Consider the following 22,314-nt stretch of genomic DNA (forward strand, 5'->3'; position numbering starts at 1 on the left):
TTATACTTCTTTCATAAGCTTTCAGTTTAATATAAAAACTCAGTTCTAAGTTGCTAAGCAAACTGTAATAAACAAAAAAGAATATAAATAGAACTATTTCAGCCTCACAACATACTGTCTACAGGAGTCACAATCACCAGTGATCAGTCACCACCTGGCTTACAGCAGTTACAAGTTTTGTCTGTTATATATCATTTTCTATCAATTGATAGATCTATATGCCATGGTACAGCTTTTACTATATTTTATGTGTGTGCAAGGGTCATTTTATCATTGCTTCATTTAATATGGCTTGTCAAATTGGCTTTCTGAAGCCAAATTGGCTTACCATTCAACAGAGCCTGAATTGACAAAGCTGTGAACACAAGTATGCAGAAATGAAGACCTGTAGCTCTAGCCTCAGCTTGTCATCATTACTGCCCCAAATAGTGGATATAGAAGCGGCAATAGGAATTAAAATGACAACTAGTTTTTTAATAAAAATTGAAAAAAACTTTTTAATTGTATCGTCATATGTAGTAGTAGACACATGAGTAAACAGTCAGACTGAAACACATTCAAAAATGCAATAACTAATTGTCATATCTTCTCAGAGTTGTTTTTTTTTTTGTAACAGGATAATAAAATCACAATGTTAAACAAGTAACAAGTTCTATCCACTTCCTGGCTCCAAAAGAACAGAAACAGCTGCTGTTGATGATATACAGTACATACTTTATATGCACATTATTTGACCATATCAATCACCCAGTGATAACTTTCATGTGGCAAAATCTGTTGAAAACAAAAAAAGGAAAGAAGGAAGAACATCTATTGCTGATGTGGTGTTTATGACCAGCATTTAAGAAGGGGCGGAAAAGGGTTTGATGAGGCCCAGGTCCATAGCTGTGACCAGACATGAGCGTGCGGCGTCGATCACATCCTGCCTCTTGGGATTGTCTGCTGCTTTGCCAATCACTGATAAGATTTCCAGCAGCTCACTCTCAATGAGTTTCTTGGCTAACTCACTGTCGCCTGAGTTGAGCATGTTGTACACCGTCACCAGGCCGCGGTGCTGGATCATTGGATTGCTATGTAGGCACAATCTTTGTAAGATCTCAAGCCACTGGGCGGTCTGTTGACAGAGATATGTTTAGTGAGGCAATAGTGTAGTTATGTACACTCTGTCTTTGAAATTGTATTCACGTACAAGAATTCCTCTCTTCCCTGCCTTTGTTAGCTTTCGTTTTAGGTGTATGTTTATTTATTTATTTATTTTTGCTAATGGACTTGAGGCTTCTTTGTCCTTCCATGTCAAGCTAAATGAGCAGTAACTCTAAAACAAAGACAGTCTCAAAAATTCTCTTAACATGGAAGTTGTTTTAAAGACATTTTTCCCTGACGTACTTAAGTGTTACTACTACAATGGGAAAAATGACATTTAGAATAAACACTGTTTATGAATATCTGTAACCTGCATTAGCCACATCTCTGATTCACACAAAAAAGTGGGGCTTTCTCTGTCACCTTGAATGTACCATGCAGCAATCTGAAGTTTCACCAAATTTGACAGTTATCATCAAGCAATTCTGCACTTTTACATTTCATATTTACTGACCTACACCCTGTTGCTCGCTCACGCAGTTAGTAGCCATCGTTTGCTTTTCTCTATTACTATAGTCAATTTATTAGACATTAATTCAATTTCTTTTAGATTAAACTAATTTATCAAACTCATCGAGTATTACTGTATTGTGACGTCACAAGCATGAAAACTCGGCATTTTAGTTTTGCTGAAGACCGTGAATTCAGCACGGTCTTCAGCAAAGCTAAAGTGCCGAGTTTTCATGCTCGTGACGTCACAATACAGTAATACTCAATGAGTTTGATAAATTAGTTTAATCTAAAATAAATTGAATTAATGTCTAATAAATTGACTATAGTAATGTTTTAGATTACTATATTCAATTTATTATATAATGAATGATAAATCATCTAGCAAAGTTGGTTGGAGTCATTTTGTTTGGATACATACCACCAGCGTCATCTTGGTGCAGAGCTTCTTCTGAGCAGCAGTAAGCATAGCCAGCGCTCCAGCTGCAGCAATCTGAAGCTTTTCATCATCCTCTCCGCAGAGTAGTACCAGCAGCTTCAGCTTATCGTTACCATCCTCTAGGTAGCGCTCTTGGACCTATTACATAAAAATGTGCTGAACATCAGTAAATACTAAAAATGCGAAAAAGAGAGAATCTTTTCGTGTTCTTACAGCTTTACATGTTACGAGGTTGCACATGCATTCAGTGGCAGCCTGTCTGATCTGCTCATGCTCCTCAAACATATAGCTCTCAATGTCAGGTAGCGCATTTTCTTTGACGATTTTTGTCCTGCAAAAGCCAGATACAATAAATAAAGGTGAGGCAAAGTTACATATATAAAAGGTCATTTGTGCAATATTATTACACATAGAGGGAGGCAATGGAGCAATACCTTAGTTTGTCACTGAAACCAGCAAAGTTGGTGAGGCCTCGAAGAGCCTCGAAATTTTGGATTCCCTCTCTGTCTGTGTGAAGAAGGTTGACCAGAGGCCTCACTACCTCATACACCTGAGGAGAGAGACAGAAAGCAAATGAGTTAAGATGCGGTGAAATGACCAGAAAAGAGGGTGTGGTTTTATTTCTTACTCTTTCTCCGGGAAAGGCGATCTCTGGATTTGAAATGGATGCAATTTTGGCGAGTGCGTGAGAGGCCTTTACTTTTCCAGCCTCTGTGCCTTCCAGAGCCAGAGGAATCAAAGCCTGAGGGCAGAGCCAAATGTGTGTGTGTGTGTGTGTGTGTGTGTGTTAGAGGAGAGTAATACCTTGCTTATTGTATATGTTGATCATGCAAAAAATGAACTCACCTTTCCTCCACCGTGGGCAACAATCGTACCACGATCTTTGGGGTCCTCCACCAATGCCAAAAAAACCCTGAAGAAAAAAAGACAATAAAATAAGAAAACATGCGAAGAGCTATAGAGAAAACAGCGAAAATTATTATTGCGTTGATCTGCTGTATATATGACAGCAAAGTTATGTTGGGATCACAAAAAAATTATTATACCGTGAATCATGATATTCCCTTTTATCATTATGTGTAATGTGTTTATAAGCATAAAATGTCTCAGCCATACCTTGAGAGCATCTCCTTGGTCTGGTCAGTCAGAATGGAACTGTCTGCTTTGACCATTACAGCAAGAGCAGATGTGACTCCAGCCTTGAGAAGCCTCTTCACTCTCTTCTCAATGAAGTCCTTCTTGTCCTGAATGCAAGTTTGAGTCGAATGTATAGTGAGTGCAATGCTAATGCAGATAAATATTCTAGTCCGGGCGGTTTGTAGTACCTTGGGGTGCTGCTCAGGCACGTGCTGTTTTGAGAACTTTGCCAACTGGACCAGCTCAGGGATGATCTCTTTCTTCTCATAGGTGTTGGTGCAGTTAACCAAGGTACAGGCCACCGCATATAGGATAGTCTTATCCTTAGACTGAAATGAAACGAAAGGAAGTTAGGTCTACTGTCAAACCACATACGCATTATAATCTAGTTTTTATTTGTCAAGTTTCAACCTTGGCCAATTCGAACATGGCTTTCAAAGCCTGCTCGTCTTCAACAAAGTCATCCTTGACATCTGCATCATTAGTCAGGTACGCTAAACCCTCAACAGCCCACTTCCTTGTTTTGGCATCGATCGTAGGATTGCAAAGCCACCTAGAATAGAAAACAGTCAGCAGTTACTTTTTTCATTTACAGCCTGTCTCACATGAGCCGTTTCCCTTGAGCTATTAACGTTCTTGATAACAACAAAACAAGAACACACTGAAAATAACAGTTTCACTTATATCATTCTACTTATTATTCACTTTTAATATGTATCAATAAAAGACACATTTCATTGTATACCAGCTATACATTGACAGTAAAGGCATTCTATCCTAATAAATTCAAGTCATTGATGTTTTTACTGGTGCATGACTGCTTGTTTTTGGGTGTGGCAGAGAGATTTAAACTATGAAAAAAATGCGTTCTTTCATAAATATGAATATTATCTATAAACAGTATACAAGCATATGCAGTGAATAAACAAGTTATTTAAATGGATACATTACCCCCATCTTGTGATGGGAAAGGTGATCGGTTATTTTTAAACTCGCTGATCGGCAATCATGATCAGCCACAAACTCTAAATTCTAATTAAAACCCTTAGACAAAAATTTGATTACCAACAACAGGTATATTATGTAGCCAAAAGTAGAAATGCACATATCTTATTTGTGGAAAAAACAAACCTTGTGGTCCTCCGTGAATTCAAATGTTATATTTTGGTCAAAAGCACACTTCAAACATTTTGTGAAATATAGACATTAATTTAACATTAATTTTCACCTACTTGATGGGCTATAACAGGTGTCCTAATACCTTTGGCCACGTAATAACAAAAACAGTACGTTTCTGTGATTAAAGGGTTAAAATAAAATGAACTTCACAGCAAGTTAATTCACATCACGTTTTTCTTTTCCCCACTTTCTTAACTGATGCAAGTGAAATCTCACTTTCTGCACTGCTTGGCTAACTTCTCAGTGGAGCCTTCAGCAAACTGTCTTAAACTGTAGTCATCACCTCCTGCTGAGCCCAATTTGCAAAGACCCTGCAGAGAAGATAAAGAAAAAAAAATGGTCTAAATTGGAACACAAAATACAACATTAATGAACTGAATTACGTTTCATGCCAAGATAGATGAGTACAAATTTGTTACATTCTAAATGGTGTTTCTGTACAGTGTGTAGTTTTCTACTCTCAAAACAAGGTCCACTTACCACCAGCGAGCGTATTTTGATCTTCTCATTTTTTGTCTTCTTATAGATATCTTTAAGCAGTGACACACCATTGGTGATGATGAAGCTGGCGCGGCTCATTTTTGTTGAGGCATGAATGAGCGCCTCCACAGCGACCATCTGGTCCACCTCACGTTCAGAACCACACAGCGCCACCATCATCTCCATGATGCCTTGCCTTCCGACCAGAGCGTTCCCAACATCAAATGGACCTTGCAGCAGCCCTGAAATCACGTTGATGGCGTGAATGGTTTTGTCCATGTCGTTAGGGTCTATTTTGGATCTGTGGAATAGAAAGGGGTGTTAGTAGAGGCAACCCAGCTTGTCTGTGCATTGATGAGACTGATTTAACCAACATACTTGATGTACTCATCACAAATGTCTCTGAAGTTGTTTCTCTCCGGGTCACACGTGAGGTCGTCATAGAGCCGATTGAGGAGCACGCTGGCAATCAGCTGTGTGTTCTCAGTCAAGGGCAACTGATCGGGTAGTTCGGTAACCTGACCGCACACCTTGAGGATCTTCTTCAGACCTGGAAAAAAAACAAACCAACAGAAGTGTCTTAGTTAGGCAGTGCAGGTTCTATCTCAGACAGATAGTTTGATCCCTTCTGGCTCACCGTGATCAACAGTAAAGAGGGTCCTTGAGTTGTCGTGCTCTATCTTTCCTTTGCGAGGGACGTTCTTGCTGAGGAGGTTCAGTGCCTGGTCTCTCCCATGACCAGACACATTTTTACTGCCAACCATCTCCAGTAAAGACAGGAGAATAGTTTTCAGATCTTTCGAGGCATCTGTCATGAAAACATATTTAATACAAACATCAATCTGTTCAAAGGGACAATGTGAACTAGCGCGCTTCTACATTAAAAGGACAATGTGTAAGATTTAGACCGTTTTTCATTACAGACAGCAAGAGGTGCTGCATTTAACATTGTCTGTAGCTGTAACAGACATGACAGCCTCCGGAAGAGCGCCAACCCCCATGTAATACAATTTAATGACAACTAGACCTACGATTATATTTAAAACATACCACATACATACATACATACTGTTGTTCGTCAAGAACACATTTGCAAGTTTTTTTTAATTTATAATCATTTAATTTATTCCTTTTTAATGAAAAACAGTCTAAATCTTACACATTGTCCCTTTAATGTAGAAACACGCTAGTTATGGTGGCATTTGAATCGTAGTAGCTGTAATGTGTACCGGCTTTTGCAATAGATGATAGATAACATGTCTCACCTAAAACCAAGGACTCTTCTTTCCCATATTCTCTTTTATCCCCACCTGTGAGGGAGTCATTGATGGATTGGAAGAGATTGCATGTTGCTAGAGCAATCTCCTCATTGTCAAGTGCCATAATGCTGCACAATTTATCGACGCCCACCATGTGAATAATGGCCATTGTCTGTAAAGTGAAATGTGAAGAGAAATGTAATTTCAATGATCTTATTTACAGACTGTCAGCATTGGATGGGTGCATGCATCGTCACATTCTCATTCATGTATATTTAATTCTCACCCGCGCTTTGTGTCCTGTGCACATTCCTGAAAGAGTACGAATAGCAGCAAGGATCATCTCTGGTTTTCCTGTCCCGATCAGGTTGAGCAGCAAGGGCACACCATTATTCTGGAAGATTCTCTCTGCTCCTGCATCCTCTCTGGATAGTACAATCAGGTTGTTGACAGCCTTCACATGAAAATAAATACATAATTAAAATGATTTTATATATAAAACAATGCGGTGTGATGTAAAATGAACACATTGCATTTTTAGGTAACAGTAAAAAAAAATGTCCCACCTTTTCCTTTTTGTCCTTTTCCATTTCTTCATCGAGGAGAATGTCAAACATGTTCTGTACCCTTGAATCTGTAGAGAATGTTGTTTTGAGCTGCGGATGAAAGCACACGTACAGTATGCTTCATGTTTAGAGAAGGGACATTGCTATTTTTAGGGATACCCTATAAACTATTAATCTACTGCAAAGACTCAAACAATGTAATTCCATCATGGCACCATCAAAATGTGAAACTGCTTGCATGTATATTAACATGTATATTTATATTTATACATCTGCATGATTATGATGGTAGTATTATCAGTGAGTCTGATCCATTAAAAGCTGACCTTAGTCTGGATTTCAGCCCCTAGCCTGCGGAGAGTCTCCAGGAAAGTTTTGTTCTTGGGTTCAATGGTCGCACATCTCTGTACATCTTTAAAGGCCATGTCAAGTTTTCCAAGCTTCTCCAGAGCTTGGCAGCGCCTGTACAAGGCTTTGATGTCAGCTGCATCAACATCGATAGCTGTATAAAATGAAAAAATATGATTTGGTTAAAAGTTCTTTTGTCATTTTTAATATACAGTACATTTGTTAGGATTTAGTACCTTTGGATGCATCCGAGGCTGCACTGGTATAATTTTCCTGTGAAGACATTAAAACAATCAAGTTTGCAAGACTGATTTCCTCATGTTCATAGAAAATGCTTTTTAAAATATTTAAGACCAGCTGCAAACAAATTGCTTACCTTTTTTAAATAACACGCAGATCTGTTTCTGTGAATAACAGCTTGCAGCTTCTTGTCCTGGCACAGAGTGATTGCTTTTGTATAACACTCGATAGCCTTATCAATATCTCCTGCTTGGAAATGTTTGTTTCCCTCATCTTTCAACTGGATTGGGTCCCCCATCTATTAGAAAAGTTTCAGTCAAAAGGCGGACAATCAATAGGTCAAGCATTACATAATTCAATATAAGAGTCAGTAGGTAATACTCCAGCTACAAAAACTGACCAGACATATGTAATTAGAATAGATTTTTCTTTCAATAGATTCCCACCATCACTTGTTGTCCTGTTGACCTGGGTTTTGAGTAGCAAATGGCTAAGCACATGCTATTTCATGCACATGCTATCTGTAACTTTAAATGGCCTCCCCCCTTCAGGCCTTTTTTGGGCATGGTGCTATGAGCAGCAGCAGCAAATGCTGCTTTCGTAATAGCCAGAGCTATTGGACATACCCTCCTCTCCACATGTAAAAAAAATTAAATAAAAACAAACAAAATACTGCACACGCAACATCCTTTACCTTGCTTCGCTGAAGTCAATACTTCTTCCAATTGCTGTTCCAAGAGCTTCTGGCAGATGAGATTGACACTTTATATTTCTAACCCCCACCACTGAGATGCCTATTTATATTTGTCGTCACAATGAGGCGGGACAACTTACGGTGGGCCATTCATGACGGACAAGGGGGGCACCAAGGTACAAGATCCCCTGAGAAAAAAAAACAAATAAATAATTTCAAGTTTTAAAAGTTCAACTTTTAAGATTACTTATGTTGCATTAAAAAATACTGAAGGGGACTTTAAATGATAACAGATTTTGAGCAAACAACACCGATATAAGCGTGTATCTAATGAATGCAACCCCAGTCACAAAGTTGGTCTCCTCCTGATAAGGGTTATTTAGGGCGCAGACAGCTGAGAACTTACTAGCAAAGCCTGATGCAAGTGGCAAGTGGGGTGGTGCATGTGTGTTGTGGGGGGGGTGGAGGGGGGGTGACAGCTGGAGGACCCAAAGAGTAGCCTAGTAGCTTCTCGAAAGAGAAGGATCTCGAGATGAGAATAGAGGGGGGAGTCAGCACTGTGAGAGCAGTACATGGGGTTAATTGATGAGTATGTGTTGTTTTTTGTGTGTAACCTATGCAGTAAGATTAAATGATGTATGTTATTTTTTTGTGTCTAACTTATACATGGTGTATTTGCATTTGGGAATTTTGCCTTTTACCTCTGAAAAAGATCAGTGTGAGCTTTTGCAAGATTAGTGTCTTTTACTTAGATACTTTGCTTGAGAATTAATGTGAAATAGCGCCATAAAGATGAGTTAGCAGTGTTTGCTTTTACAATGAAAATATGCACCGATGAATGGAGCTAAAGTAGGGTCGGCAATGTCACTTAGTGGTCAACTCTCTGGGTAACTTTTTACCAAGGGAACATTTTTGAGGGCTGGGATCTTTCAAGAAATAAGAAATGCACAATTGAGCTGAATGCAAACTTTAAAATAATCTGTTTTGCTGTAGATGGTAAGATGCAGAAATATGAACACACGTACAGCCATCCCTAACTGACGTGTTGCGTCATGCTGGCAGCCCTACTAAAAAGAAAGAACCCCCCCCCCCCAAAAAAAAAAAAAAAATATATATATATATATATATATATATATATATATATATATATATATATATATATATATATATATATATATATATATATATTTTTTTTTTTTTTTTTTTTTTTTTTTTTTTTTTTTAAGTAGGGCGGCCAGCATGACGCAACACCTCAGTGAGGGATGGCTGTACGTGTGTTCATTGTGTGCCAGATTTGTAAGTAAGCACTGGTAAGTGGTACTAATTGTGTTTTTTAAACACACAATTGGAAATAGACAAAAATATTCAAGAGTAACAACTGAACTGTAAATATTCAAATACTTAAATTGTCTAGATTTGTAATTATTATTTTCATAAAAGTGGTGGTGGATGAGTTGTGTTGGCATTATGGCTTATGATATGCTGTGCACTATAGATGCTTAATACTGTACAGTAGTAGTGTAGCCTATTATGATAGGTCAATAACAAATACCCCCAGAATTTCAAGAACTCTCAAATGCAGATGAGCTTTATTTTAGAAGAAATTCAAATAATTACTTAAAAATGTGAAATGAAAAACCACATCCTTTAGTGTTGGTAATCTGGTCTTGATTCTCTTTTTTAAAAACAAGTCACATATGTGGTAATACAGAGAAAGCAACTAAGGTACGGCACAAAAGGCTAGGTGTCGTACTGCACGTCTTTTGCTGAATGCAGAAGGTCACATATTTCCTTGAAAATTCAAACCTATTCAGATCAAGCTAGCATGTCCTACATTGCAACACGCTTTGGAATTGAATTGGAAAATGTGTGTAACAACCAATAAAACAAGGAACTACTACATCTATGAATGTGAAATTGCACTTTAATGACTACCAAGCATGTTGTGGTTTCCATGAGCATGAGATATGAGCATCTCACAAAGAGGGCAAGAGGTACTAGTTTTCACAAACAAATGACTTACATTTGTGAGGTAAGGGAAATCAAGTATTGTATTTTGGAGGTGACAACACTCCATCCTATGTTCATTCGTTGCTTGAAGTACTGCAGGTTGCATCTGCAAAAAATAAAAAATAAAGCAGTCACAAAAGTACATAACATCTTTCTCAGAAAGGCTCCAACACACCTGCGATCCTAATGATGATGAGTGGCTAAGAAAACGAATGGAAGGATGGATTTTAACTTATTTGAATTTGAATATTTTAATTTGACTTGTGTGGTAATCTTATGCTTTTTAAACCATTTTGGATTTTGAGGTGTTGCATGTCACTGCTAATTTTATTATTGTTACCTAATTTTATTTAAGTGTTGTACGAATAGTTATTTGTTGTACGTATTTGTTGTAAATCCCCCCCATGGGAAGTTCATCTTTCTCTGTGCTGTATATATTTTCTATTGCTTGCCACACAGTAGAAAAAAATAGATTTAGAGTGAAGGGGGCATGAAAACAGCGTAGCAACTCCACAGCTATGGAGGTGAGGGTGGGGGCAATGGAGGTGTCATTGAAGTGAGCTTAATGACACATTGACAGTAGCCTGGAAGCAGCTTACAACTAGTGGCAAGATATTTTCCTCTTTTCGTCTGCAGAGGTGACCCTTTGCAAAATGTACGGCAAATAATTTATCGCACAGATAACGCACACAAAAATTCTACTATATATATATATATATATATATATATATATATATATATATATATATATATATATATATATATATATATATATATACATACACACACACACACACACACACACACACACACACACACACACACACAGTGTATAAAGCACTCAACGCGCTTTACACTAACTAGTCAATCATCAATGGATGACAGCATCAGGAGCAACTGGGTGTTCCGGGTCTTCCGCATGTTTCCATTGGTCGACGTATCAATTGATAGGTATTACCTGAGGTTTTGCTTACGAATAGTGTATGTACTGTTTTTGTGGTTGGGTGGATGTTTAATTATTTTGATTATTGGACATAATCTAAAACAAAACGTGACATACTAAAAAAGCTATACAGATCAATGGTCTTTCTCGCCAAGTACAAAATGAGATCATTCGGAAACAGAGGTCCAGTACATGATGACGGGTGGCTTTAACCACACCATAAACGATAACTACAATAAAAAACGGCGTGTGACGCCTGTCAGCATTCGTAACGCGCTCTGATGACTTGTCAAAGCGATGAAACAGTCTATCACAGGCGTCATTTCACAAAGTGCAGTCGCTGCTTTAGAAAAACCGCATCAATCATTTACCGTCGTCTTGAGGAGCCAAGTACGAATCAACCCGGACAGCGGATTCTGTGTTTACTTCCGGTTTCTGACAGGAAGTGGACCTACGCTGCACCGGAACTGTCCTCCGAGCTGGCGCTTCTGCGGGCAATCTTTCGTTATTCACTCCGTTTGCCAAACGGCTGCTTCTCCCACCACGCTTACAGCTTTTTAGCGCCTTTCTTGTTCATTTGTACAGGGAATGTAGAATGGCCGTGGCGTTTGGGAAGCTCGTCGTCGGCACGTATGTGGAAATAAAGCGCAGTGATGGTAAGTTTGAGGCGAGCTGCTTCTTGTCTTGTCTTCGTCGCAGTCTAGCCCAAGTTGTTTGGAGAGCTTTGTTGCTGTACTGCTGCTGAAAGCGGCTTGAATGAACAACGCCTAACGCCCGCTGACAGGGAAGAGACAAACGTGATTGAGTATTTTATGCTCTCTCCAGACTCATTCATTTGAGATTTTGATTGATCCAATATGATGATCAGCCGGAGTCCTCGTTTTCCTCCAAATCGCTGCAAAAACGGCAATATCAGGGTAAAGTGCGGTTTGAAAATTAATTATCCCCAACCAACCACGATAAACTTGACTTTTAACGCATTTTGATTTAAGCGTCTTACATCTCCCAAGCTAACTGGCGAGTGTTTCATTGCGTAGCATTAACAGGGGATTAGCCTTTAGGCTAATGCTAACGTCACCGGCTTCTTACCGGAGATCTGAAACGGGATGTCATTGATGTGTCAGGTATTGAACCGCCCGAAAGTTGCCTCTCTGTCAATGTATTTTTCCAATTCGTGTTGTTTGGCTCAAATGTCAATGGCGGGTGTTTGACCTTGTAAATGGCAGTTGCTATGGAAACCCTGTGATGACCACAACATCGTAACGTGGAATGATATTAGTCGTTTTGTACTTCTGTACTAAAAACGTGCGGATTGTGATACTATCCTTTGTAATATTAAACTTTTTCATTGTAGGCTGGATAATCTAGTGCTGTTGCTTAATGGCCTACAGCCAAGGGTTGGGCAACTACAGTGTTGGGACCATAAAGTATATATAATGCTAGTCTCATACTATTTTATTCAACTATGTAATTCTAAAAACATTAAAATCTTAGGTTGTTCCTAAAGCCCAGAACCATTGAGGTTTTGATTTATATAATCAATATTTGTTTTGCTTGTTAAACCATTCAGAATGAATACAAAAAGAAAGAAAAAAAAAAAAAAGATTGTCTTTTACCCTAACACTGAAAGTGGGCGGCTTGGTGGCGCAGTGAATAGCACGTCCACCTTACAGTTAAAGAGGCCCGAGTACAAATGCACCTCGCTCGAGTTTGCATGTTCTCCCCGAACCCGCGTGGGTTCTCTCCGGGTACTCCGGATTTCTCCCACACTCCAAAAACATGCATAGCTATTGTATCCGACATACTAAATTGTCCTTAGGTGTGATTGTGTGTGTGAATGGTAGTTAGTCTCTGTGTGCCCTGTGATTGGCTGGCAACCATTTCAGTGTGTCCCCCACCTACTGCCCGAAGCCAGATGGGATAGGCGCGAGCAAGCCTCCGATCCTTGTGGGGATAAGTGGCTCTAGAAAATGGATGGATGGATGGAGAATGAAAGTTTGGACCCTAGAAAGACAAATGTCTTTGGTGTTGAATGAACTAAATTGGGCATCTGTCTTGAGAAGCAGAAAATTTTTATCTAGTTTAAAAAAAATAAATAGATATCAGGACAATAAGTATTGATGCTATTCCTGGCACAACTGTGTCTGCTTTGGTGTTTTTTTTCCTCAGAATCTTAATCAATATATGTATTCATATATGTGTGTGCGTATATATAATAGTGCAATGACACAAATTATGACTCCTTACAGAGATAAAATGGACAAAGCATTTAGGTCGGCATCGTTTGCAGTTGGCTGGTTTTGTATCCAGAGCAGGGATTTCCCTCTCAGCAGGGGCATGATGTTGAGGCTTGTGCAGATTCCCACCAGATTCAGGCCACCACCCCATCTGCTGTAGCCAGTATCTTTAATTCTGAAACCCACAGGCCCCCTATTCTTGTACCTGTATTTCTCCCAAGAACATTATAAGCATACAAACCAGACATGGTAGGGATTATACACTATGCAATTATTAACATTGTTGATTCCTCAAACTGTTATTGACGCAGCAGAGATTTTTGTTTTTTCCTCTGTTTTATCAGAGCTTGTGTATACCACTGGAAAGTATCAGCCTGGTTTTAGTATAAAAGTGGGACAATGGTTTCTTTGAGATTAACTGCTGTGACAGAACCCAGTGTGTGACTTACGAATGTAGTTTATGGTGATATAAATGGAAAAACAAGTACAGAGGTGGTTTTCTTAAGATTCTCATATAACCTCTTAGGCTATAAGCAAATAGTTTCCTCGCTGCAGCTGCTTCCACTTTTTTGGAGGACTTTTGTCTATAATTCACACAACGTTTGAAAGGTCATTAATTCACAATCACAGATTGTTAAAAAATAATAGCACATGCATTGCTTCCTTGTGCATATATTGTTTAAATGCCACACTAGTTAGTAACAATTATATACACGTCTTGTTGTACCAGCCATGCAATATTTTCCCAAAACCTTGATTACAAGATTTAGCTCATTTTCGAAACACCGCTGATTAACTCTTTCAGTGCCATAGATGACAATTTTCGTCATATAAGCGCTTCTCTTAATTATTTACTAATCGAGCACTGTTGTAACTATTATTTTGCCATCAAAAACACATTTTCACTGTTTTTGTTGAAGGGAAGGGGATTTTGAGGTGTTTCAGATGTATCTAAAAACATTGTCTCAAAGTGTGTATGTGTGAGGATTTTTTTCCCTTTGTCCAAAATAGCTTGGTGTCACTCAAATGGCCTAGGTTAAAACAATGATTACTAAAGACGGAATATGCTAGAATCTTACTTTCTTTTCCAGGGGAAAGAATAGAATCCGATCTTTCATATGGTACCACCGATGTCTACATTGTCATACAATACTATCATACAAGGATGTCATCCTTGAAAGATGCGTCAAAATGCTCGAAATAGGCTGGCACTCTTGGGGGTTGCTTTTCAGATCATGCTTGGGACTGAAAGAGTTAAAATGCCAAATTAATTTGATTTATCGCCTAGTCCAATTATTCCCAGAGATGTTTAATGAGGTTTATTTCAGGACTAAATTTCTTTTAAATAAAGCATAACTAATTGTGTCTTGCCTTTCTTTGCATAGTCATGCTGAAACACGTTTGTCCAAAATGTCATGGTAAAAATGAATAATCAAGATTCCGCTGAAACCCGGAACTGTGGCATTGGTCTGTGGGCTTTAATTTTTGTATTTATTTTGTATTTAGTTTTTTGGTCCAGAGGTTTTCTGTACTCCAGCTTCCTCTTAACAGTCAAAAATCAGCCATGGTAGATTAATTAATGCTTTAATTTGCCCACTGATTGGGAACGAATAACAACAGTTGTTTTTCTATGGTATCTCAGACTCCAGCTCGCCCAAGAACCTAAAAGTGATACAAAATTAGGACTGGGCAATAAATCAAATTATGGTCATTCAACATCAATCCACAAAAATCCCCAGAACCTCCCCCCATAGACAACGTCTTCAATTTGGTATTAATGCCTTATGAGTTTTATGCTACTTAATGCCTTATGATGTCACATGAAAGAATCTTGAAATTGAGTGGAGCCTTCATGTTTAAAAAAAAAAAAACTCAGTTGAGCTGTGTGCAATATGCACAGGGAAAAACAGTGAGTAGTGACCTATATTTGTACATAGGTAAACACCTGCAGAGGAATTTTCTGAAGACATTTCCCTCGCAAAACCAATCTTGGGATGACCGACTTTAAAAAGAATGCTGTCGCAGAATTACAGACTTTGAAAATGCATACCAAAGTTAGTGGGAGTAGCCCAATTTTTAGTGTCACATAAGTGTCAACATCTCATCCTTTAGTCTTAACCACGTGTGCCATGTAGAACTCCTCTCCTATGTATTACTGTACATTCGGTTTACATAATGATTTAATAAATAACCCATTGAGAAAACTCAAGCCAATAAATTGTGACACTGCTGTTCTCAAAGAGACCTACTTTTTATCTTTCAAGACCTACTTTTTATCAAGAACACATGCATTTTGCTTTTATTGCTAGCAACCGGGCATCTCTTTTGCATCCAAATTTATAATTGTGACTAAAGCTAATGTTGTTGGGCTGCCTTAGCAAATGATAGCCTACCCTGCCCCCTTTTACAATTAAGCTTCATGTAGGTATCTTCAATAACTCAGATGATTTTTTAAAATTTTTTTAACAGCAGAAACTGCTTAAGTGTATTAGCACAAGTGACTCTGACACTACTTTTTGTTACCCCAGTAAGCTCATATTTTGAGTTCTTATAACTGAATCAAATGGAGATACAGAAATTAGAAATTGATTTAGGTCAGGGGGGCCCAAGTCTGGTCCTCCAGAAACCCTATTCTGCCTGTTTTTGACATTAGACTTCGAACAATCCCATATACAGTATTTGAATCAGGCTGGAAAGACGGACTTGGGCACTTAAATATGAACTTGGGCACCCCTGTTTAATTGATTTTGGAATAATGTATACTGAATGCTGGATATATACCTGATTCACATTTAAGTAAAGTAAATGTTTAGTTTTAAACTGGCACTGGTCTGTTAAATAAATGTTTATTGGGGCAGTGAAAATGTGTTGAATTTTGCCCCCTCTGTGATTGACACCCCTGGTCTAACCGGTTGAGTCACTACTGTATTGTACAGTATAAAAGCATGAATACATCTGGTACACCCAGATCAGGCCTCTAGTTTTCTTTTCTTTTTTTATTTTTATTTGAAAGAAGATTTCGAGTGGGATCACAAAGAAAGTATTCTGTTGAACATTCAGTCTTTAAGTTCTTAAAGTGTGCCATTACGTTCTCATAAATGCAGCATTCCTGCCTGTTTGTGGATTATTTCTAGTTCATCTTTTCCTTCTTCCTATTTTGAAACTTTTTTTTTTGTTAATGTCCAGAAGAGCACATCACATTAGTCTTGCCACTTAAGATGTGTGCATGAGACAGAGTGTTTTGCAGAATTCTGTAAACCGCTCAGGATTATCTGATTTGATACGGTAGCACCTGTAGTGCAACAGCAATTGCGTGTGTGATAGGCTGCCTACATATTATTCAAGGTTAGCAATTTTGACTTGAATTTGGCTACACTTTTCTTGAATTTGCATGTTTTATTTAAAACCTGTAAATTGAAATATCTGCATTTTGACCACCTTTATCAGAATGTCCACACAAAACAGGTGTACTATTTTGAAAGCTGTTAACCGATTAAAAGAAGGATTTCAAATGATGCAATGCATCCACCCAACATAGTAACTGCTTATCCTCTCAAGGTTTGCGGGCATGAAGGAGCCTATCCTAACTGTCTTCGGGCAGTAGGCAGGGTACATCTTGTACTGGTTGCCAGCCAATTGCAGGAAACACAAAACAACTAATAAGACTCACACACCACGATGCAATATGTATCTTTGAAATGCTTTCTATTGGTTTCAACTGATGTATCTTTATACGCAGCAATGGAATAAAAGTCTGGCAAAGAAGAGGTGTCTATGGGGAGGTTGTGTTTTTTTTGTATGGAATAACCCCTTTTTTATTTGTGTTGGTGATACACAGATTATTGTTGTTCGGGGACTTGCCCCGCAAACAGTGAGGTTTCACTGTATAGTTTTACATTGTTTTATCATCATCACTAGATATAAGACGTGGCGCCAGGTTTTATACTTCCTTATACTACATTGTAATAGGTCGAATAACTTTTGGCGGGTGTGGAATGACATTTGGGACAAACCTACCGTACGTAGAACGTCAGTTATATTAATATTTTTATGGCGTTGATTGATGTGGGAAAATGAACTATCATTTATTGCACTTGTTTTTTGACTTTGGTCACATGACATTTACAACTGAGCAGTTATTTGTGGTAGCTGAGCCACTGAAAATGTCAAAATGGTTGCCCTTTGAAGTGTATAGCGACAGGTGGATTTACCTGCTCAATTCATGTTGCACAAACAATATAAATCAGAATAGTTTGCTTTGAAAAGTGAGGATGCAAATAACAATTTACTTCCCTTTTAAGTTTATTGACTGACTCTTCAACCATACTGGGTCAAGTTTGCTATCAAAAGTTGATTCCGAATTGTTTTCAACCTATTACTTCCCTTTTAAATTTATTGATTGACTCTTCAATCATACTTGGTCAAGTTTGCTATCAAAAGTTCAATTTTAGAAATTGTTTTTAACCTTGATTCGTCACTGGTTCTTTTTGACATTTGTATGCTATTCTTGGATAGGACGCATACATGAGGCGATGGTGACGTCCCTGAATGAGGACAATGAGAGTGTCACAGTAGAGTGGATAGAGAATGGAGACACAAAAGGGAAAGAGGTAAACCACCTTTTTTTTTAATTTTTTGCTCAAGGCATCAGCGGTGACATGGGCTCCGTTTTCTCAAACTCTGAATAATTCATGAGAAGATGTCAAGAGTTTTGATGATTACACAAGCAAAATGCATGAACTGAATCCAAACACACACTTAGTGGCAAGCCTGGGTTGGTTTTTGAAATTTTGGTGTGCTAGCTATGCAAACTGTATTGACAGAACACCTCAGGCAAAGTGGTCCCATTGTGATCGATTCAGTGTCTTAAGAAAGAAATAATCTTGACAATGAAAATCCACAAGGATAGCACTACAGTTTTTTCTACTGGCAATTGTGTTGATGTACCAATGACTTGTATTTGTCCTCTGTTACCTGGCAGATTGATTTGGAAAGTATATTTACACTTAACCCAGATGTGGGACCAGACGAAGAGATTGTCCAGAGTCCAGAGACTCCTCCTCCGACTACGGGTGTGAAAGTTAATAAAATAGCAAAGGTGAGCATGTGTGCTGGTATTACTTTATGTGCGTAGATGGTCTTAACAGTGCAAAAAAATAGCGAGGGTGGAGGCTGCTCCTCCACAGAATGTCAGTGTAAAGTGCTTGAGAAGTGCTATATAAGTGAAAGACCAAGACCATTTACAAATAATAAATAAATAAACATTTAAAAGAACTCATTGACATACTCTTTGTTCTAGGGCCCACATTATTGTCCCAATTTTAAATAAGTGACATGCCAGGTCGGGTGCGTTTACAAAGTTTTATTCTACAAATTACAAAGTACAGTACTATGTCAGACATCATATTTACAATGTTACTTCCACACAAATAACACCGTATTTCATGAATATTTGTGATTTAACATGATAAAAGTAATCACCATCTTGTATAACTTTAGAAAATATATAGGTTAGTCACTAACACTGACATGTGATTAAAAGAGGCCTGTGCCTTAATCAGCTCTAATCTAGTCTCAGGAGCCTAAACTGTTTTAACTAGGCATGTAATTAAGATAGTTTCCTAGGAATAAAGAAGAGGGTAAAAAAAATTGTGAGACTAGTATAGAAGTTTCCTCTCAAATACAGATACAGTAATCCCTCGTTTATCGCGGGGGTTACATTCCAAAAATAACGCGCGCAAAGTGAAATCCGTGAAGTAGCCAGCTTTTTTTTAAGTTTTACAATGCAATACTAAGCTATAGAATAAAACCAAAAATCAAAATCTGTTTTAAAGCCCCAAATTTGTTTCAGACAATCATTTTAATATAGTAATACAAAGTTGGAAACATAGTCACTCATGTATTTCACAGTCCCAGTCTTTTTCTGAGCAAGATTTTTACAAACGGATATGCCCGGACATCGAATTAAAGTGAAGCCTCTTATATCATAACAATACACTTGAAATTTCAATTTATTGCAAAAGAAATCTTGGTAAAAGTCAGATTTCCAAAGCTGCGCATTTCTCCGTTGCTGTCCGTGTCTACATAGTGTGCGCGTTTGCTCACACTTGAGTCACATGATCGGCTCCCATAGACCAAGCTGTCAATCAATGTGCTTACTAGCACGTTCGCATACGGCAGTTAGAGGAGAGACACAGGAGAGACAAAGCAAGCTTTTGGATCCTCTTGCCTTTTGTAATAAATTGACAAGTGAAAAACCAATACAGTACAGTGTCAATATTTTATTTCGAGATAACAATAAAGCCCCTGAGCCAATCAGGAGTCAAGAGCACAATGCGCTGTAAAAAAATATCCACACTGTAAAAAATCCGCGAAGCAGCGAACCCGTGAAAGATGAACCGCGATACAGCGAAGGATTACCGTACATAAATGTGATCTCTCACTGACAATTTTTTTTTTTTTTTACAGAACCGTGGGACGATAGCACCTTCAAAGATCGACACTCCATCCAGGGACAGTAGAGGTTTGTTTCAGATTTTGTAGTTTAGTGGATAATTTTTGTTTCATATTTTGTTGTTCTTAAAAAAAGCAACCAAATTATGATACCTATCGTATAGTTAGCACAAACTACATATTGATGTCCTTTGAGAATCTCATAATGCCGATTCGGAGGAAAAATGGCACAAATGTTATTCGAGAACACGAGATAGACAACAGCCCTTAGAGGCTCTGGCACAATTAAGCGCTGTATAAATACTGTAAATTAGACCTGACAAAACCCAATGTCTCATCCTTTGTCGATTTGCAGTGATTCAGGCCCAGGCCCGACCCCATCAGTCTCAACAATTTGAATCAGCACTGACCCCACCAACACAGCAGGCTCAGCCGCCGCAGGCTCCCACACAACAGCAGCTGCAGAACGGTAACGTTGAAGTTTGCACCTTAGTACAGTCGGCCCCCGGTTTACGAACACCCTCTTTTACGAACATTTCGACTTACGAGCGTGGTCCGCGGAGTTTTTTGTCCCCCGCTTACGCACAGACCTTTCGCCTTACGAGCAATCTGACATGCCGGCCATTGTTTTCATTCATATATTTTCGCTTTGCCAAGTCATTCAAAACAGTAGTTGAAGCTTGTCACGGCAACGTTGAACGATATTGCTCTTACAATGTCACAGTCACTGTCTCAGTCACGGTGTCAGTCACGGAGTCAGTCACGGAGATGCCGATATGCTATTGGTCGATTAAGATCACAGTCTCGGTCTGACTCACGGAGATGCTATTGGCCGGCGTCACGTCAATCACAGAAATGCCGATATGCTATTGGCCGAACGCCTTTATCTAGCTTGATGGCACAGCTGGTCGGGACGGAAGGAAGTAGAGAAAATCAGTCAAAAACGGAAGGAAGGAATGTTGTGAAGACTTTGCAAACTTTGTCTGTTAGACACGGCTTCTAAAATTGCAAGTGGCGGTAAAGGAAGAAGTAAGAGGATGATGACAATAGAAACCAAGCAGGAGATAATAAAAAAATACAAGGAGGCGCACGCATAGTTAACCTTGCTCGTGAGTATGGCCGTAACCGCTCGGCAATCTTCTAAGGGCAAGACTTTCCTTGCCGGGGGACGGACTTCGATCGACAACAAAATTGAGAAGCTTCTTCTATTATGGATTAAAGAGAAGGAAATTGTTGGTGATAAGTTCTAGTTTGACAAAAGTTCCCGTTTAAGAAAATAAATCAATAAATTCTGCGGGTTGGTCTCTGCTCCCCTCCGCCTCCACCCAGCTCAAGTCACGTCGCCCCAAAGGTAAATGTCATTTTTCCTTTGTATATTTGTTATTTAATTAACTGTACAGTAGGTTATGTTACTCATTTTTAATATGTGTATAAAGTCGTGATGTTTTTACCTAAGGTTTTTGCACGCGTTGCACGCATTCACGAATTAACATAGGTTTGGATTGCCCGTCATACGAGCAGTTCGAGTTACGAGCGTAACCGCTGAACGGATTGAGTTCGTAACACGGGGGCCCACTGTACTACCTTGTATGGCTGGTGTTAGTTTTTTGTCTGCTAATCTAAACTAATACTTCATTTTCACTTTACCATGTGTTTAATGTGAAAAAATGCCCCCTCTGTGATCGTTCTCATGTTTTTTGACCACGTTCATGCAGTTTGAATGTTGTTTGTTGAACATGTTTATTTCAGAGTCTTTACATCACCCACTAACCAGAAAGGAGATTGGACAGCTTTGTATGTATCACCGACAATATCTATTGCCCCCAGTCCTTTTTGGGTGCTGTATTTTAGTTCCCAATAGAATACGACAGTCCTCTTGACTTTAAAGATGAAGTCAAGTCAGAAATGTTATTTGCAATATATACTACATTGCCCCACACTAGTCGAAAAACAGGATTCTAACGTTGCCTTTTTGGAATATGAATTAAGCATCAACATCTAGCCGTTTTTATCCATGTCAGGGTCAGGGGGCAGCCTTTTTGCCATCGACAGAAAATGTCATGAGGACTCAGAACGACCAATCATGGCTCACCTGTTTTCTTAACAAGGTTAACTATCGGAGGGACTCAGTTTAACCCCTGCGCATTTGTGATGGACTTCTTTGTTAACAGTTCAAAATGGCCACCCTCCGAGATGAATCAAAACCAGGTGAATTTTACTGCTTAATTCATAATCCACAAATGCAAGATTAATCAGAACGTTGTGGTTAGACTACTTGTCTTGACTTCTTCTTTGAAGAATATTTGCTTACATACCCAAAGTGTCTGCCGGGTACTATTTAGAGCTCTGATGTCGCTGGTGTGTTGGTGAGCTAGGCCAGAGTCAAACCTCTCTGCAGAGATTTGTGAATGACAGCCACAAAGTTGACAGCGATTTGCTGCTTCACTGCGCTTTTTGGTCGCTCTAAGTGCACAAGCAAAAGTCTTTGGCACACAGTGTAACTTTTCTTGGCACGTACAGCAAAAAAAGGCTTTTGCTTGAGTTTGGTGGTGCCCTCTTCATTCTGCTGCTGCTTCACCAACAGCATCTGAGGAATACACAAGGGATGATGGTGCTTTCCCGGTTTACTTCTTGGTGCTGACCTACCTCATTAATTCCTTCTAGATTAGAGGAGATTAGTCAGACCTCTGCTCTGATAGCAGCAGGCCAAACGTGTATTGCAGTTTATTTTTTCTC

The 22,314-nt window shown here is 38.8% G+C and overlaps 2 protein-coding genes across 6 annotated transcripts in view; one reads left to right on the forward strand and one right to left on the reverse strand.

Annotated features, from left to right (window-relative positions):
* On the reverse strand, positions 1-11,630 carry unc45b (unc-45 myosin chaperone B). Its single transcript, XM_088430808.1, has 23 exons — positions 11,260-11,630; positions 9,959-10,051; positions 8,076-8,123; positions 7,936-7,984; positions 7,378-7,539; positions 7,238-7,274; positions 6,980-7,155; positions 6,654-6,743; positions 6,374-6,541; positions 6,094-6,259; positions 5,466-5,636; positions 5,207-5,378; positions 4,829-5,129; positions 4,565-4,659; positions 3,581-3,722; positions 3,358-3,498; positions 3,149-3,276; positions 2,879-2,945; positions 2,661-2,774; positions 2,467-2,582; positions 2,246-2,363; positions 2,015-2,170; positions 1-1,114 (listed from the first exon to the last, which is right to left on the reverse strand). The coding sequence occupies exons 5-23, from the start codon at positions 7,537-7,539 to the stop codon at positions 842-844; spliced, it is 2,793 nt and encodes a 930-aa protein (XP_088286934.1). The 5' UTR covers positions 7,936-7,984; positions 8,076-8,123; positions 9,959-10,051; positions 11,260-11,630; the 3' UTR covers positions 1-841.
* Positions 11,248-22,314, forward strand: part of LOC148429769 (kinesin-like protein KIF2A) — a 17,750-nt gene continuing 6,683 nt past the window's right edge. The window contains exons 1-6 of one of the 5 annotated variants that reach the window (XM_088430829.1): positions 11,248-11,544; positions 17,641-17,735; positions 18,107-18,223; positions 19,594-19,648; positions 19,934-20,047; positions 21,328-21,372. In XM_088430829.1, the coding sequence (XP_088286955.1) occupies positions 11,484-11,544; positions 17,641-17,735; positions 18,107-18,223; positions 19,594-19,648; positions 19,934-20,047; positions 21,328-21,372 (487 nt within the window). In that variant the 5' untranslated portion in view covers positions 11,248-11,483. Of the gene's footprint in view, positions 11,545-15,010; positions 15,035-16,884; positions 16,908-17,640; positions 17,736-18,106; positions 18,224-19,593; positions 19,649-19,933; positions 20,048-21,327; positions 21,373-22,314 lie in introns of those variants that run through there. The other 4 variants (XM_088430865.1, XM_088430855.1, XM_088430838.1 and 1 more) reach the window with 4 other exon arrangements.

Source organism: Hippichthys cyanospilos, chromosome 1 (assembly GCF_059441005.1).
Source record: "Hippichthys cyanospilos isolate Australia breed blue-spotted pipefish chromosome 1, RoL_Hcya_1.0, whole genome shotgun sequence".
Lineage (NCBI taxonomy): Eukaryota > Metazoa > Chordata > Actinopteri > Syngnathiformes > Syngnathidae > Hippichthys > Hippichthys cyanospilos.

Coding starts and splice junctions, on each gene's coding strand:
- unc45b (XM_088430808.1), bottom strand. CDS start 7,539: ATGGGGGACCCAATCCAGTTGAAAGATGAGGGAAACAAACATTTCCAA. Junction 4,660..4,828: donor TCAAAATACGCTCGCTGGTG/GTAAGTGGACCT, acceptor TCTTCTCTGCAG/GGTCTTTGCAAATTGGGCTC. Junction 2,171..2,245: donor ACCTCGTAACATGTAAAGCT/GTAAGAACACGA, acceptor TTTATGTAATAG/GTCCAAGAGCGCTACCTAGA.